We start from the raw sequence: 17,503 nt of genomic DNA on the forward strand, positions 1-17,503 counted from the left end.
CATGCATACACACATATTTTCTTTTATCTGCAAAAGGAAACACTGAAGACATAAACCAAAAACTAAGAAACGGAACCTCATGCTAGGGACATGGATCAGATGGGCTTCTCTAAATAAACATTTTCACTTGATTTTAATTCTGGTTATCACATAAATATTTGAAATATTCAAAAATAAAACTTGGAGAAAAAAAAGTCATGCAGTATATTTATGTATAAAGCAAATAAATATTTATATTAAAGTTGTTAGTAACTAAACTTTTATTATAAGGTGTAAGTGTAAAATCAAACTAGTTTAAGTTTAAAACCCCAGTGATGTTAAATCAAATTTGGAAATACTAGAATGAACTCTTTTTTCCCAAAACTAGATACAATATCTATTGTTTAAGATCAGAAGTCTATTTCCAGAACACTACGTGCAAGCCTAATTCTTACTGTTTAAATAGGGAAAAGAACAATGCATTGCAGGTCAACTCCAAAACATAATCCTATTTCTTACAAAATAACTTAAACACAGTAATACTTATTGGAGAGTAAAAGTCTCTTGATAGGGCCTAAAATACGTAAAACATTATTTCCTGATCACCAAGAAGTTAGTATGGTTATTAACAAACGGTTGATTTGTGTATGGGCACATGTGCTGTCATCATGCATAAACTGTTAGCTTATGATATACATCTTATTTTGTCAGGCTGCTATGGCTACTACCAAACAATAGGTTTGGCTTAAACAAGCATTTACTGTCTCATGGTTTCAGAGTATAGAAATCCGAAATCAAGGCATTAATACGGCTTTGCTTTCTCCCAGAAGTCTCTGGTGTGCTGGAGCTGGCTGGCTGCAATCCTTGGGGTTTCTTGGTCTGCATCTCTGCCTCCATCACCTGGAGCTCTCGCTCTCCTTGTATCTCCTTTTCCCGTTTCTACTGACTTTCAGCTTCTGGGTCCTCCCTGTGGTTCTCTGCCTGTGTCTGAATTTCTTCTGCTAATGAATGACTCAGCAAAGCCACTTAAGGCCCACCAGGATTCTGCTGGACCACATTTTAACTAAACAATAACATCTTCAAAAGGATGCATTTACAAGAGTTCATACCCAAAGGAATGCAGATTAAGACTAGAACCATGCCTTTCTTTGGGGTACGTAATCCAACCTACCACCATATGGTGTTGCAAATAGCACACAGCCATCAAAGTATGAAAAAATTAAAACTAATTCAAGAAAACTTCCCATAAATGACTCTTCACTAGGCTGAAAGAGACATGAAGCTTGAAGAAATTTGAAAACAAAGTAGGGGATTAGGCTTAAAGCAGTCGTTGCCATTTGCAGAAGGTTATATATGAAAGAGTGGGGTGCCAAGGGACAATTTTAGGCAAACTATCAACTTCAGAGGAAAAATAGATATACTCCTTATCTTAGCACTGCTGCAAAGACTGCTAAACAGGAAAGCTTTGATGAATCATCAGGGATGGTAGTCAAGCTGAAAGAAGAAGTGATTGCAAAAAGAGGATATACTTATTCTTCTGTTTATTAATTTCTTCATATGGTTCTATAACAGTATTCAAACATTTTTAAAAGAAAAACCGTTGCATCATCTTACTTTGACTCTGTTAAACTTTTCCTAGCACCCGCAGTGTCAGACGCATGGCTCCTTTGTTTACAACCAGTGAATTTTTTTTAAATGTCTACGCATGGTTCTCATGCCCTACCAGTTAGCATTACAACTCAACACACTCCCATTGCAGGATGTTTAGAATATTATATTGATTATGAAGGATGTAAGTATCTAATTTTCCCCACATTAATATCAGCTGATAAATGAGGTATTTAGAGGCTATAAATACTCCATGAGGTTAGGCTATTAAGAACCAAGATTCTTTCTACTGGGTAAACACTAAGAGAAATATTCTGTGGATATACCTGCATTTTCTAGCTCTGCCCACTGAAGAGGTCTGGAAGCAATGTAATCTGAGGGACCTAATACACCTATTCCCAAATGGTGGCCTCCAAATGCCATTTTTCCAACAAAAAGAATTAGGGCTCCTTGAAGGAATGGATGACTCAGAAAATAGACAAGATGAGCTTGTGACATCCAATCATGTCAGAGAGCTATGAAGCTGTCTGCTTAATGGGCTCGTGTTATATAAGCACCAACCTCAACGGTCCCTAATTAGCCAAAAATGGGATGTTTTGAGCATTAAAGAAGCAATTGAGATCATTGATTGAACTTTTACTAACAGAAAGAAAGGAGAGAGGAAGAAAGAAGGAAGGAGGAAGGGAAAGGATGAAAAAGCCAAACAACTATAACAACAAAACAAAACCTCTTCTTAGCTACTTTGGTGGTGGGAATGTATAGCGAAATTTGCACTGACGGAGTCTTTACAGGTATGGAAATCTGCTTCGGAAATAAGTTGAAAAATGTACAGGCATAGGAAGGGTCCTGGAGTGTTTGAAAAAAATGTCAAAAATTGGAAGCAACTTAAATAGGTAGCAATAGAAAAATGAAATAAATAGTGATGTATTCGTTATATGGAATAATATGCAGCCACAAAAAGTAATGGAACAGAACTTTATGAACTGATATATCAAGATGCCCACAGTATATTTAGTTGAAAAAGTAAAACTTTAGGGTAATAAAAAGGCTCTATCCTCTTGTTTTTTTTTTCCACAAACCAGAACATGATGTGATTATACAAATAAATGTACTTACCTTACAAAAATTAAATAATTAAATCTGGAGTGATATAGAACATACCACTAACAGTGGTTATCTCTAGGATTAGGATTTGACAGCAATTGGGGTTGGGGGTAAAATAAAAGGAGATCTTCAAATGTTTTTTTAATCACTCCCCTTGTGGCTTTTTGCGTGCTGTCTGCTCTCTGTGTCCATTCGCTGTGCGTTCTTCTGTGTCAGTATTTATTTATTTTCCCTCCCCTCCTTGTGGCTTGCTTGCTGTCTGCTCTCTGTCCATTCGCTGCGGGCTTTTCTGTGTTCTCGCTTGTCTCCCTTCTTTTTTTCCACTGTGTCACCTTGCTGAGTCAACTCTCTGTGGCCTCTGTGAGCTGACCGTGCTCTGCAGCATGCGGGCGAGCCTGCCTTCACAAGGCGGCCTGGGGATGAGAACGGAGGGCCTCCCATGTGGCAGACGGGAGCTCATCTGACTGAGCCACAGCCGCTTCCCTCAAATGTTATTTTAAATACTCTCCTATTGTATTTTATAACTCTTTAAAATTCCTATGAACAGTTTTTTATTTCTGGTTAGATAAATTATAGATTTACCTAATAATCACGCATAAAATACAGAATTGCATATACCATCCTGTTATTAACATCTTGCACTAGTGTAGTACATTTGTTAACAACTGTCGCAAGAACATTTTTTGTAACTGGACTATTAACTATAGCCCATGGTTTACTTCAGGGTTTACAGTCCTAGGGGACAGTGAAGTCCTAGGGGCTTTTTCTTTTTCATTTTTATTCTAGTAATATATATACAACCTAAAGTCTCTCCATTGAAACCACATTCAAATTTAAAATTCAGTGCTGTTAATTACATTCTCGGTGTTGTGCTACCACATCCACCATCCATTACCAAAACTATGCCATCACCTCACAAGGAATCTCAGTACAATTTAAGTATTAACTCCCAATTCCTTACTTTCATTTGGTGCCAGGTAACCAGTATTCTAGTTTCTGACTTTATGAGTTTGCTTATTCTAATTATTTAATATCATTGAGATCATACATTATTTATCCTTTGGTATCTGGCTTATTTCATCAATATGATATCTTCACTCAATATGATATCTGATACCTTGTCACATGTATCAGAACTTCCATCCTTTCATGACTGAATAATATTCCATTGTTTGTATATACCACATCTCTTTATCCATTTGTCAGTTGATAGACACTTGGGTTTGCTCCCATCTTTTGACAATGGCTATAAACATTGGTGTACAAATATCTGTTTGGGTTCCAGCTTTGAACTCTTTGGGGCATATACCTAGGAGTAGAATTGCCAAGTCATATGGTGATACTGTACTTAACAGAGGAACTGCCTAACTCTTTCAGCAGCAGCTGCATCACTTTACATCCCCACAACAGTGAAGGAGTGTCCCTATTTCTCCACATCCTCTCCAACAATTGTCATTTTCCATTTTTTTAATAATAACTGTTCTAGTGGGTATGAAAGAGTATATCATTGTGATTTTGATTTGCATTTCCCCAGGTACTAATGTTGCTTTTTGACCATTTGTATTTCATCTTTGGAGAAATATCTGTTCAGATCTTTTGCCTATTTTTAATAGAATTATTTGTCTTGATGTTGTTGAGCTGTACGGTTTCTTTATATATCCTGGATATTATACCCTTATATTGAATATGTGGTTTCCAAATATTTTCTCCCATTGTGTAGGTTATCTTTTTGCTTTCATGATAACATCCTTTAGTGCATGAAAGTTTGTTTGTTTTAAAATTTTGATGAGGTTCCATTTACCTATTTTTTTTCCTTTTGTTATTCATAACTCAAGGTCCTGAAGATGTTTCTGTAGGTTTTCCTCAAGGAGTTCTTTAGTTCTGGATCTAATATTTAGGTCTTTGATCCACTTTCAGTTGAGTTTTGTATATGATGTGAAGTATGGACCCACCTTCATCCTTCTGCATATGAACATCCAGTTTTCCCATCATCATTTGTTGAAGAAACTATTCTTTCCCAATTGAGTGGACTTGGCACCCTTGCATCAAAAATCAATTGACCATACATAGTGAGGGTTGCTTTCTGAAGCCTCAGTTCTGTTCCATTGGTCTGTATATCTGTCCTTGTGCCAATAACAAGCTCTTTATTTTGTTTTTCCAGTAAAGCTGAAAGAAGCCCTTATTTTTATTTTAAAGAAGCTTTAGATTACATAAATGTTACATCAAAAATATAGGGGATTCCCACATACCCCACTCCTCAGCCCCACTTTCCCCCATTAACAACATCTTTCATTAGTGTGGTACATTTCTTTCAATTGCTGAGCACATATTAAAGGGTTGCTACTAACTGTGGACTAGTTTACATTATAGTTTACACTTTGCACCACACAATCTTATAGATTTTGACAAAATGCATAATGGCCTGTATCTTTCATTGCAATGTCATGCAGGACAATTCCATTGTCCTGAAAATGCCCCATGTTGCACCTATTCTTCCCTCTCCCTCCCCTCAGAACCTCTGGTGACCACTGCCTTTATATCAATGTTACAAGTTCTTCCACTGCTAGAACAATAAGTCTACTTTAATCCATAGCTGCAATCCCCCCTTATGTTTGCTCATGCCTCAGTCTTGAGGATTTTGGGTGGTGATGCCCACTCTGTTTCTGATTGAGAAGGGACTTAGATCCCATGGGGCAGATGGGTGGAACTGTCTTGCTTGCAGTTGTAGATACTCTCTGTTTTATGGGGATGGGCATTTTCCATCATCATCCTTTTGTTAGTTGTCCTGGTATAGTCCAATTAACTGGAGAGTAGATATTGCAACTGTACTGGCACATGAATAGACCAAAGATTTAAGTCTCTGGGACATATATTTAATATGTATAGTGCTAATTATAAGTTCAAATAAATGGGGCAGAAGATCCACGTGTAGGAAATTGTGAATGAGTCTAACTCTGATACATTGCAGTGGAGCATATATTTCACAGTAAGGCCCACTAACAGGGTGCCAAATTCCTGAGATTGTCTGCCCTGCCTGTAGTGTCCAGATGTCTCTAGATATCACATCTTATACAATTTTTTTGTCCCTAACTTCAGTTGAAGCCTGCTTTTATATTCATTTGCTTTCTTATTTTGTACCACATTGAGTGACTTCTAATTTCTATCTGGATATTTTTCCATCTGTTTTCCTTGTGGTTACCATAGGGTTAAAATTTAACATCTTAAAATATAGCAACTATATTTGGTTTGACACAAACATAACTTCAATACTATGTACATATACTTTTCCTATATCCCTCTGTCCCCCCACCTTTTTTTTTTTGTACTTGTTATCACCTATATCTTTGTAAATTTTAGGTCAAAAAACATAAATCTACCATTACTTTTTATGCATTTGCTTTATACCACCTGTAAGAAATAAGAAGTGGAGTTACATACCAAACAATATAATACATTAATACTGGCATTTATAATTACTCAAATGATTACCTTTACTATAGGTCTTTATTTCTTTATGCTTCTTTGAACCACTGTCTAGTGTCCTTTCATTTCAATCTGAAGAACCCCCTTAGCATTGCTTGTAGGGCAGGTCTAGTTGCGATGTATTCCCTCAGGTTTTGCTTATCTGAGAATGTCTTAATCTCTCCCCTCATTATTTCCTCATATGCCACCCTTCTATTAGCACCTTGCATTGGTGCAGTACATTTGTTACAACTAATTGAAGCACATTTTTATAACTGTCATATTAACTATAGTCCATGGTTTAATTTAGGGTTCACTATCATTATTTCTTTGACTATTACTTCTTTCCCTTTCTTTCTTCTCTTTCTGAGACTTCTGTAGCACGTATGTTGGTGTGCTTGTTGTATCTTATAAATATCTTAGTCTATTTTCACTTTTAATAATTCTTTTTTCTTTATGTTCCTCAGCCTGACTCATTTCAAATGCCTTTTCTTCAAGTTCATTGATTCTTTCTTCCATTAACTTCAATCTGCTCTTCAAAGCCTCCTAGACATTTTTAATTTCAGTTATTATCTTCAACTCCAGTAGTTCTGTTGGGTTCCTTTTTAAAAATTCTATCTTTTTACTTAGTCTTTGTCCCAGGTTGTCTGCCTCTATGGTTTTTTATACTCTGTTGTCTCATGCTGCTTTTGCCTGGAGGACACATTCTGGGAGAAGGGTAACCCCTGGGTGAACATTCCTGATTCAGTCTTTCCCAGCCCAAACAGAGCCAGGGACCCACAAAATGGATGCAAACAAGCTCTAAAGTTCCCTGTGGAAGGGATCACAAGGCACACCAAAAACTTCTTCAACATCTCCCCAAAGCTGGACTTTCAGAGCCTGCCCAGCAAATGCAGTCCTTCAGCTACACTTTCTTTCGGCATGAAAAACTCCCTTTGGTGTTGCTTGTAGGGCAGATCTAGTGGTAATGAACTCCTTCAACGTTTGTTAATCTGGCAAAGTCTTAATCACTCCCTCATTTTTTTTTCCCCAAAGATTTATTTATGTATTTGAATCCCCCCCCCCCCCCAGTTGTCTGTTCTCTGTGTCTCTTTGCTGCATCTTGTTTCTTTAGTCCGCTTCTGTTGTTGTCAGTGGCACGGGAAGTGTGGGTGGCGCCATTCCTGGGCAGGCTGCACTTTCTTTCGTGCTGGGCAGCTCTCCTTATGGGGTGCACTCCTTACGTGTGGGGCTCCCCTACGCAGGGGACACCCCTGCGTGGCAGGGCACTCCTTGCATGCATCAGCACTGCGCATGGGCCAGCTCCACACGGGTCAAGGAGGCCTGGGGTTTGAACCGCGGACCTCCCATGTGGTAGGCGGACGCCCTAAACACTGGGCCAAGTCCGTTTCCCACTCCCTCATTTTTGAAAGTAAGTCTTACTGGATATAAAATTCTTAGCTAGCAGTTGTTTTCCTTCATCACTTTCTTTTCACTTGCAACCTTCTTACCTCAATTTAAGTGAGAAATCAGCATTTAATCTTTTAGGGACTCCCTTACACATAACTCATTGCTTTTCTCTTGCAGCTTTCATAACTATGTCCTTGTCCTTGTGGTTGGACAGTTTATGATGTATCATCATCTCTGGATACTACACAGTGTTCTGCTAGATTCCAGAGTTTCAAAATTGTTACTTCAGATTGTTCCTACCAGTTCAATGGTGTTTTGCTGTAGGGACTGATTTTTGGAGACTCCTACTCCACCATCTTCCCTCAGTCCTCTATTTAATACCTTGTTTGTTGGTTTTCTTTACAAGCATGTGTTTATTTTGTATTATATAGATAAGGAAACAGATTCCCCTTTCTATGTAACAGTTATCCTATTGCTTAACTGCTTGTCTCTTCCAAAAGGTGCCAAGCAGCAAACAAGACTTGCCCCACAAATTATATCTGGAATAATCATATCTGCAGATGCCTAACTCAGCAAGATTTTATTTTTTCCTCTAATTCTGGAGATGGTAAGCAGAATACGTTTTGAAAGACTAAGTGCCATGTATTTTGGTTAACAAATATCTTAATATTAAAGCCACATACACAATATTCAAATCATCATTCTTTAAAATGTGTCTACAAAATAGGACACTCGCTGTTTCCTATTGGTGTTATTTTGAACTTTGAAAAAGTACATCCTCATCTTGTACACAACCCCTCAATAAAAAACATGAAAGGGAAAATGCTTGTAAATGGTTTGCACCACACCTAAACCAAGTACAATGTACTAAGCACTTTCTGACTGCATTTGTCTAGACTTTACAGATGGACTCCATGATGTCTGTGGACCCAACAAGGAACTGGATGACAAAACCTGCCAGTGTGTCTGTAAAGAGAGTCTCCAGCCTTCCAGCTGTGGACCCCACAAAGAACTAGACAGAAACTCATGCCAGTGTGTCTGTAAAAACAAACTTTTCCCCAGCTCATGTGGGGCCAACAGAGAATTTGACGAAAACACGTGCCAATGTGTGTGTAAAAGAATATGCCCAAGAAATCAACCCCTAAATCCTGGGAAATGTGCCTGTGAATGTACAGAAAATCCACAGAAATGCTTATTAAAAGCAAAGAAATTTCATCATCAAACATGCAGGTGAGAAGTCTTCATGAATAGTCTTAATTTCTCTTACTGGAAATTGTTTTCTCAACCAAAAAGATAAAATAGCATGTCCAGGAGTGCTGTCACGAAGTACCACAGACTTGTTGGGTTAAACATCAGAAATTTATTGCCTCCCAATTCGGGAGGGTAGGGGTGCAAAATCAGGTGTTGGCAGGGCAGGCTTCCTCTGAAAGAAGAGAGTCTTTTCTAAGCCTCTCCCCTGGGTTCTGGGAGGTGGCTGGCAATTCACAGTGGTCCTTGGCTTGTGCAGCCTCCTTCAATCTCTGCCTCTGTCACAGGGCTGCCTGTCTTCCATGCTTCCTCTCCCTAGCAGGACACCAGTCATTGAGTTAAGGCCCACCCGAATCTGGTTTGAACTCACCTTCACTAATAACATCTTCAGAGATCCTAATTTCAAATAAGTTCCCATTCTCAGGACTAGGGTTTACAATAGGAATACGTCTATGTTGGGGAATGCAATTCAATCTGTAACATAGTACTTGCTTATTAGAATGATACCAGTTGTCTGTAAATTCTGGAAGATGAGTTCTGATCTTTTTTTAGTCAATGTTAAGCTTTCAGAGTCTGGGTTTACTCCCCCAAAAGTAAGGCATGAGCCTTGGAGGACCAAAACCAGGTCCATGCACAGAACAGACTCTAAATCACTGTCCAAAAAGCTGAGGTGTGGTGCTCAATCCCAGTTGGAGAATAGATGCATGAAATGTGGCACATTTTCAAAATGTATCAGGCAATCCACATCTGCCCAACAAAAAAAAAATTATCCCATAGGTGTAATTTAGGCCACTGTTATTTTTGCAGATAATTTTTTTTCCAAACCTTACAAACAAAGGATACCTCATTTACAATGAAAGTATAGCTGCAAATGAAAATGTTTAAGCTAATTGTTTAATATAATTAAACAAATTAATAATTTTAAAGGACACATTCTTCATTCTTTGATTTTCCTCCCTTCTTCGCCAAGAAAAATAGGGCTGTTGGGCTCAAAATCTTTCAGTGTAAATCCCTGAACCCCTGCCTCCTTTAATCCCATAGAAATTGTTGGTCAAACGCTTAAGCCTGATCTGTGCTTTTGCCATTTTTCGCCCAGGCCTCCCTTGGAATACTGCTCCACCAGTCCTACAGTTTTTCTCTCATACCTGAAACATCTTCAACTCTACTTTCCTTTCCTTTCAGTTTTTGAAAGTTTCTAAATTCTCCTGTCTTATTAAAGTTTTACTGCCATGCCAAGCATACTCTAGCAATGAACCTGTTTCTTTCTCTTCTAAGTTACTCAGAGGACAGGCATCTTACACTTACTTTCACTTCTCTTTCAGCTCCCAATTTTCATCCACTAACTGTACTCCAGTTTATGTATGCCCTAGAATTTTATGGTACTGCTCTGTTTACAATATCAGTAGCCTTTCATTGCCAAATATAATGAATAATAGTTGTCTTTATGTATCTGTCCTTTCTGTATAGCTTTTTTCTTGAAGCTTGTCTCTTTGACTTTATTACCTCCCTGGTTGTCCTCCTAAACTTCTGCCCATTTGTTCTCAGTCATCTTCACTGAATTTTCTTTTTTTTTTTTTTATAGAGAAGTTGTGGGTTTTCAGCATAACCATGCATAAAATTCAGAATTCCCATATACCATCATATTAGTAACACCTTGCATTGGTGTGTCCCTCTCTAACTATGGATAAAAAAATCAACAGATAAAGTATTCACATGACTTAAAACTTATATTTCTTCCCTAAGGTTCTCTGTCCATTCAGAATACCTTCCTAGAATCAGAGTACCTTATAGGAATCTTTTGTTTCCTCTTTAGAGTATTTTGAGCCATAGCTCTATTCCAAGTTTACTTGCATATCCTTACGCTAACTACTAAAGGGATTTTTCACAAATGCACTACTGTATTCAGAAAGATATAAGGGACTATATTATATTAAACCTTCATTTTGCATATTAAATCCTTCTAAGTGAGTTAGTGTATATTGGGAAACCGGAAATTTTTAAGTTTACATACAGATATATCTTTCTACAGAGTTCTTAACTAACTTAGTAGGAAAATTTCTAGCAGTGTATTACTCCTAAGAGTATACATTCTTTCAAAAGATTTGCTATTTACTGTAAATCATCCTGTATTCATTTTTCTCCATAATTCCAAGTTTCATGGTATATAGAGGAATAAAGAGATAATTTGATACTTTGAAAATATAAATTCTTCTCATTTGTCTTACTATCTATTCCAAAAGTGTGATGGACAGAGTATATATTCTTTGGTCCATTTCCTTAATCAGCAAATTTCATTGATCATTGAGAATTTTGTACCTGACTAGGGTCTTATAAATATTTACTTGTATTTCAAAGTCAAATTTTCCAATTTAAAAACATTAACATTTTAACTAGATAGACTTTCTTTTCTAAAGCAGAATAAATGAAATTTCAAAACTAAGTGTAATTTTTGATAGTGTACAACATGTTAATCTCCACATGGTAAGTCATCTTGCCTTTTCCCTTATATACTCATTCTCATGTTAGACATGCTCATCATCCAAAAAGTTCTTCAATGTTAGCCTCACTTCATTGGAACAACATGGCAGCTGACATTATTTCCTGAATGGCAATTTTTTTTCATTATTATTTTTTGTCTTTTTTTTTAAAGACACACAGATCACAAATAATGTTACATTAAAAAATATAAGAGGTTCCCATTTACCCCGCCCCCACTCCTCCCACATCGACAACCTCTTTCATCAGTATGGCACATTCGTTGCATCTGGTGAGTACATTTTGGAGCACTGCTGCACCACATGGATTATAGTTTACACTCTCCCTGTATTAGCCAAAGGAGTGCTGTTGAAAAATACCAGAAATTAGTTGGTTTTTATAAAGGGTATCTATTTGGGGTGGGAGCTTACAGATAGCAGGCAATAAAGCATAAGTAATCTTCCCTCACCAAAGTTTATTTGGAGCAAGATGGCTGACGACATCTGGAGGGGTTCAGGCTTCCTGGGTCCCTACGTTCCTGGGGCTTGCTTTTCTCTGGGTTCAAGGTTCCTCCCTTCCTGGTGCTGGCTTCTCTTTCCCCTGCGTGCTGACTTCCCAGGTCTTCAGCATCAAACTCTAACATCAGAAATCCCACATTGAAAGCCCTCAACTCTGTTCTTCGCCGTACCTTCTATCACCAAGGGGTGGGGACTCAATGCCCTAATCATAACTCAATCATGCCCAGGCACAGATCAGATTACAAGCATAATCCATTATTTCTTTTTGAAATTCATCAATTTTATCAAACTGCTACACTCCCCCAGTACATTCAGTGGGTTATGGCAGGATATATAATGCCTTGCATCTGTCCCTGCAGTATCATTCAGGACAACTCCCAAGTCCAGAAAATGCCACCGTATCATACTTCTTCTTCCTTCTCCCTACCCTCAGCAACTCCTGTGGCCACTTCTTTCACCACAATTTGGAACTGAAAGTTTAGAGTGGAAAGAGAGGGACCCACTGATGAGTACTTTCCCTCTCTGTCCGTTCCCTAAGGCCCTTTAGTTTCACCTGGAGCCCAAGTGGAGAAAAAAGAGTTGGCCATCATCATGCAGCCAGCTGCAGGGGAGAGAGTAAGAGGGAGGTGGGACTGCTCCCCGAGGATGTCAGTGCTGCCAGAATGGCTGTGGTAATCTAAGCCTGGAAGACTGGTTCCATCCAAGTCCCAGACTCTCGTGAATTCTGCCATGCATATGTGATCAGAGTAAACCAGCAGACCTTAAATATTCACTTTCATAATTTCTCTGTTATGTCACTTTCATCCTTGAGGCAGAGAGAAGTTCAAAAGAACTAATGCTTCCAGCATCCCCCTCGTTCCATTTGTTTTATCAGCAGGTCAAACATCTTTTAGGCTTTTCCGTTCCTTTCAAATTTTGTAATTCTAAGCACACGCTTTAAAAGTTTATAAACATAAAACCAATTTTTATGATAAAATGGGTAGTTTTGCTCATTTGACTCTAATTTAGAATAACACAAACGTGCATCTGTAGCGTAATGAATTAATTGACTTGGCCCTTAACCAAACCATGCCTCCCTCTTTTTTCTAGTTGTTACAGAAGACCATGTACAAATCGACTGAAGCATTGTGAGCAGGGATTTTCATTTAGTGAAGAAGTGTGTCGCTGTGTCCCTTCATTTTGGAAAAGACCACATATGAACTAAGACAGTACTGTTTTACAACTCATCCATCATTTTTCTGTCATGGAGAATTGTCTACGTTGCCACATTTAGAACTATGAACAGAGAGACCATGGTAACAAAGGCAAACATCTGTGTTTCCTGAACCATGTGGATAACTTTACAGAAATGGACTGGAACTCACCTTCAAAAGACCTCTTTTAAAGACTGGTTTTCTGCCAGTGGCCAAACAGCCGAGGTTTTTCTCTTGTGATTAAAAGAAAATGACTATATAATTTATTTCCACTAAAAATATTTTTCTGCATTCATTTTTATAGCAATAACAATTGGTAAAGCTCACTGTGATCAATATTTTTATATCATTCAAAATATGTTTAAAATAAAATGAAAATTGTATTATAACCTGGTAAGTTCAGTCCATTACCATCTTACACTATATGCAAGAGCTGATAACATGAAGACATTGATCTTACCTTCTTTTTCTCTAACATAATGCAGATTTTGAATGCTACAGAAAAATGTGATTTTATCAAAGAAAGTTTCAGAGGGACAACAGTATGCTATTACATTTTGTTTAAATTAATCTGTTACTATAATTAATATTATAAACATTTTAGCACATGATACTTTTGAATTTAAAACCAAATTAATCAATATAGAATATAACATAGTATAAGATAGTCTGCTTGGCATGTCCATGTGATTAAAAGTTATTAAGCATGCTGGGAGCATTCAGACTCATAACTTGGAATAAAATTCTTCTGTATGTATTAAAATGGCTTTAAAACATTTTACTCAAAAATAATACTTACCAAATAAAAGTTGCCTACTTACCAGCTAAAATACCTTTTGTGAAGCTGAAGTGCTCCTAAAACAACACATTCAAAATAACCAGGAAATAACACTTATATGCTCACACATGTTAAAAAGGAAACTTTCAACCAACACAACTGAAGTGCTTGTTTCATTTTAAAAGGGCATCATGCTAAAATAGTTTTCTCTGGGAAGAAATATTTTTACTGCTTAAATACAACCAAGTAAATGGTTTCCTCTTGTCAGAGAATTGATTATATGCTAGGATTGATATTGTCCCTGTAGAAAAATAGTACTGAAATCAGGAATAAATTCTATATAGAGTTATATAAGTACAACTCTATAGAAGGTTATATATTTGACATAACAGAAACATACTTTAAATGGTTTTGTTGGTTAATCAAGTATATCTTTACTCATGCAAGTATTAGTATCTATGTATCCTACTGTAAAATAAATAATATTTTAAAATATTTATAACTAGAAGATTAATGCCCTAAGAATACTCTCTGGGCTTTTATTTTATTACTTTCATTTTTTAGTTTTTATTTTCCCTCTGTACTTTTAGTCCTGACTTTTATTTATTTTTTTAAATATTTATTTTATTTATATATTTCTCCCCATCCCCTTGTTGTTTCTGCACTCACTGTCTGTCCATCTTCCTTTCAGGAGGCACCAGGAACTGAACTAAGGGACTCCCATGTAGGAGGGAGGCGCCTAATCACTTAAGCCACTTCCACCCATTGCTTTGTTGTATCTCTCATTATGTTTTCCTCCCCACGTCTCTTGTGTCATCTTGTTGTGTCAGCTCACCACACTAGCCAGTTGTATCAGCTCACAGTCTTACTTGTCTTCTCTAGGAGGTACAGAGAAACAAACCCAGAACCTCCCATGTGGTAGACGTGAGCTCAATTGCTTGAGCCAAAATCCTGACTTTTAAAACAGGCTTTACATTCATTGTTTACTAAATTCTAATTAGGTGCTCTGGGCAACATTAAACATACAGTTCATGAAGTAAGATTTTTCATGTATTGGGAAAGATAAGTCTTCTAAAATCCTTTCATTGTTCATTTATTTTCCATGATTTTTTGTGGGTTTTTTTTTTTTTTGTAAATATGACTCTGAAGACTTTAGGTAGAAAATATATGCATTGTACAGACTATTGAACATCTGTGGTCTAGGTAATTTCAAACTTGAGGACAGAAAAAGAAAAAGATAAGCAAATTTACAACAGCTATGATTTTCTTAAAATTTCTCCATGAGGACAAATTCAGGGATGATTATGAAAGAAAAAATGCACTCCATATACACAGTCTCTTTCTAAAGAGAAGGTACTACTTTTTGTCCATAAAATGCTCATCATCCATGAAGTTCAACTGGGACTCAATTCAATAAATTTTCATTTCATTTGAACCAAGATTAAAAGCAAACACATACTATCTAATCCATTAGTATTGATGTGGACGATCACTTTTAGTTTCAAAAACTTGTGAATATATTAATCTTTTTGGCTATTTTGGGGGAAAAAATCTATTCTTAGCGCCAAATAAGCCCCCCTGAGGCTAACTAAAAAAAAAAATTAGGACCTAATATAGTAACTATTATGTTATCAGCTGTAAAACAATCTAAACTGTGTGCTGACTTTAGTTTCTTAAAATACAAGGTTAAGCAAAAAAACAAAAACAAAAACACAAGACTAAACATTAAAAAGGCCTGAATCATGCCAGAAAAAATAACATTTAACACTTTCCTTGATATGTAATGATTTTAATCAAAAGCAAGAGTAATGTGGACAAAGACAAGTCATTGCCAGAGAAAGCTGTCAAGCAATTTATGCAGATCATAAAAACCCCACTGCACCCTGCATAATAAATAAGATTTTGGAATGCCAGTGCAGAAGGAAGACTAGAGATATAGCTAAGCAATTATTTAGAATATTAGCAAAGGTCATCCAGCAAAATGCAAAAATATACAATGAGAAGGTTCATAGCCTTATAGATGAACCCCAGGATACCAATGCAGTCAATCTAAAGGACAGAGATGAAAAAACTCTGGAATCCTGCAGCAACAGTTACTATATCCACATCTTGGATAGCTTAAAATATTTAAGTAACAGTAGAATATGATTTTGCTTCTGGATTTTTTTTTTTTGAAAGGGGGTTTGACAGTTGTTAACTGCTTAGGTGAAACAGATTCCATTATAATTTCAAAAATAGCATTTGTCCTTCATAGCCATACCACTCAAAACAGAAGCTTGAGTGGTGCATAAAAGACAGCATTAATGAGCATACCCATAATTCACTTCTTTAAGGCGAGGAAAAACGAGCACCCATTCATCCCCACGCCCTTTAGGCATTCTCCAGTCTGGGGACTGAGGAGGGCAGGGAGAGAGAGCCTGCTCTGAAGGAATTTCACTCAGTGGATAAGAGAGGAAAAGAATTTACAGCAAGTGAGGAAGTTCATAACAGCAATTATTTGAGTATATTGCCAAAGTTTATGAAACTCTTTACATGGTTAAATAAATTCCCATGTTTACCTATCCACCTGAAGCTGGAGCCAAGAGCTGAACAAAAGTCTCATGGCCCAAAATTAATACATGCTACCATGCCACCTCCCAAGAGCTGTGCTTCATTAGCAGGTTTTTCCTTTGAAAAAGTCTGTTCTTTTTAGGGACTTTACCATTTTCACTGGGAATGCTTGTGACATAAAAAACGGTATTTCACTCTGTGACAGTGGAATAGAGATCACTGATTTGTCTAAATTTTATATAGTAAATGAATTCTAGAAAACTCAGGGAAAAATCCAATTATTGGACTCTTAAGTCTGTGATACATAACTTCGTGAAGTAATTAGTAGTTCACCTGTTAATGTGTTTTAGGTTTTGGCATATTGAATATTTTTAAAGTGAAGGATAACTATCTCGCTTACGTTGTGGAAGTAGAGGACTGGTTTGATGATTTGAGAGTTTCATGGGTATTTTTACACCAAAGTTTAATGTGTTCTTTTCTTTTCGTTCCACAGCTAACAGCTCATAAACTCTAGGGCTTATGAGAATAAGCACTAGATTGGGAATTAGGAGCCAGGCTTTTTTTTTTTTCTTAAATATATATTTTTATTTTTTTAAAAGATACTTAGATTACCCAAAAAAATATACGGGATTCCCATATATCCCACCCCACACCTCCCACACTTCTTCACATTAACAACTTCTTTCTTTTTGGTTAATTGTGTCCCTGAGAAAATCACTGAAACCCTTTGAGTTTCAGCTTCTTAATCTGTGAAAAGTTGTTGGAGTAAAATTGTAGGTGAGAGCAAATCCCACCTCTAAAGTTACAAATTTGTTCTAACCAACATACAGAGGGAAATCAAAAACCAGAACACTGTAAAGTATTTAAGGAAGCACCACTCTTGAGATTAGTGAATCCATAAAGGGAAATATTTGTCTTCTAAAAATGTTTAATGTAAGAAATTATAAATGAACCATCTCTCAACCTTATACCATATATTCCAATTCTACTTCTTAAATCCTGATTGAAATAGCTCAAAGCATCATTCTTCCTGACTTCATATCAAAGGAAACTTCGAAAAAATTGCTCTAAACTGTTGGAAAAATTAAATATCTTGAAAAAAACAAAAGCATGGAACTTTCACAAGATAGTAAAAGAATAAGACCTCTCACCCACTGCTTCCAAACCTCAGTCAGATCAGGCACACTTCCCTTAATCCA

General features: G+C 36.8%; 1 protein-coding gene across 1 annotated transcript in view; it reads left to right on the plus strand.

Moving 5' to 3' along the window:
• VEGFC (vascular endothelial growth factor C) overlaps nucleotides 1-14,230 on the plus strand; it is a 119,662-nt gene extending 105,432 nt beyond the window's left edge. Inside the window, exons 5-7 of the mRNA XM_004464961.5 lie at nucleotides 8,043-8,149; nucleotides 8,439-8,772; nucleotides 12,873-14,230. Coding sequence (XP_004465018.1) covers nucleotides 8,043-8,149; nucleotides 8,439-8,772; nucleotides 12,873-12,987 — 556 coding nt within the window. The 3' untranslated portion in view covers nucleotides 12,988-14,230. The remainder of the gene's footprint in view (nucleotides 1-8,042; nucleotides 8,150-8,438; nucleotides 8,773-12,872) is intronic.
• The last annotated feature ends 3,273 nt before the right edge of the window (nucleotides 14,231-17,503 follow it).

This window comes from Dasypus novemcinctus, chromosome 1 (assembly GCF_030445035.2).
Source record: "Dasypus novemcinctus isolate mDasNov1 chromosome 1, mDasNov1.1.hap2, whole genome shotgun sequence".
Classification (NCBI taxonomy): Eukaryota; Metazoa; Chordata; class Mammalia; order Cingulata; family Dasypodidae; genus Dasypus; species Dasypus novemcinctus.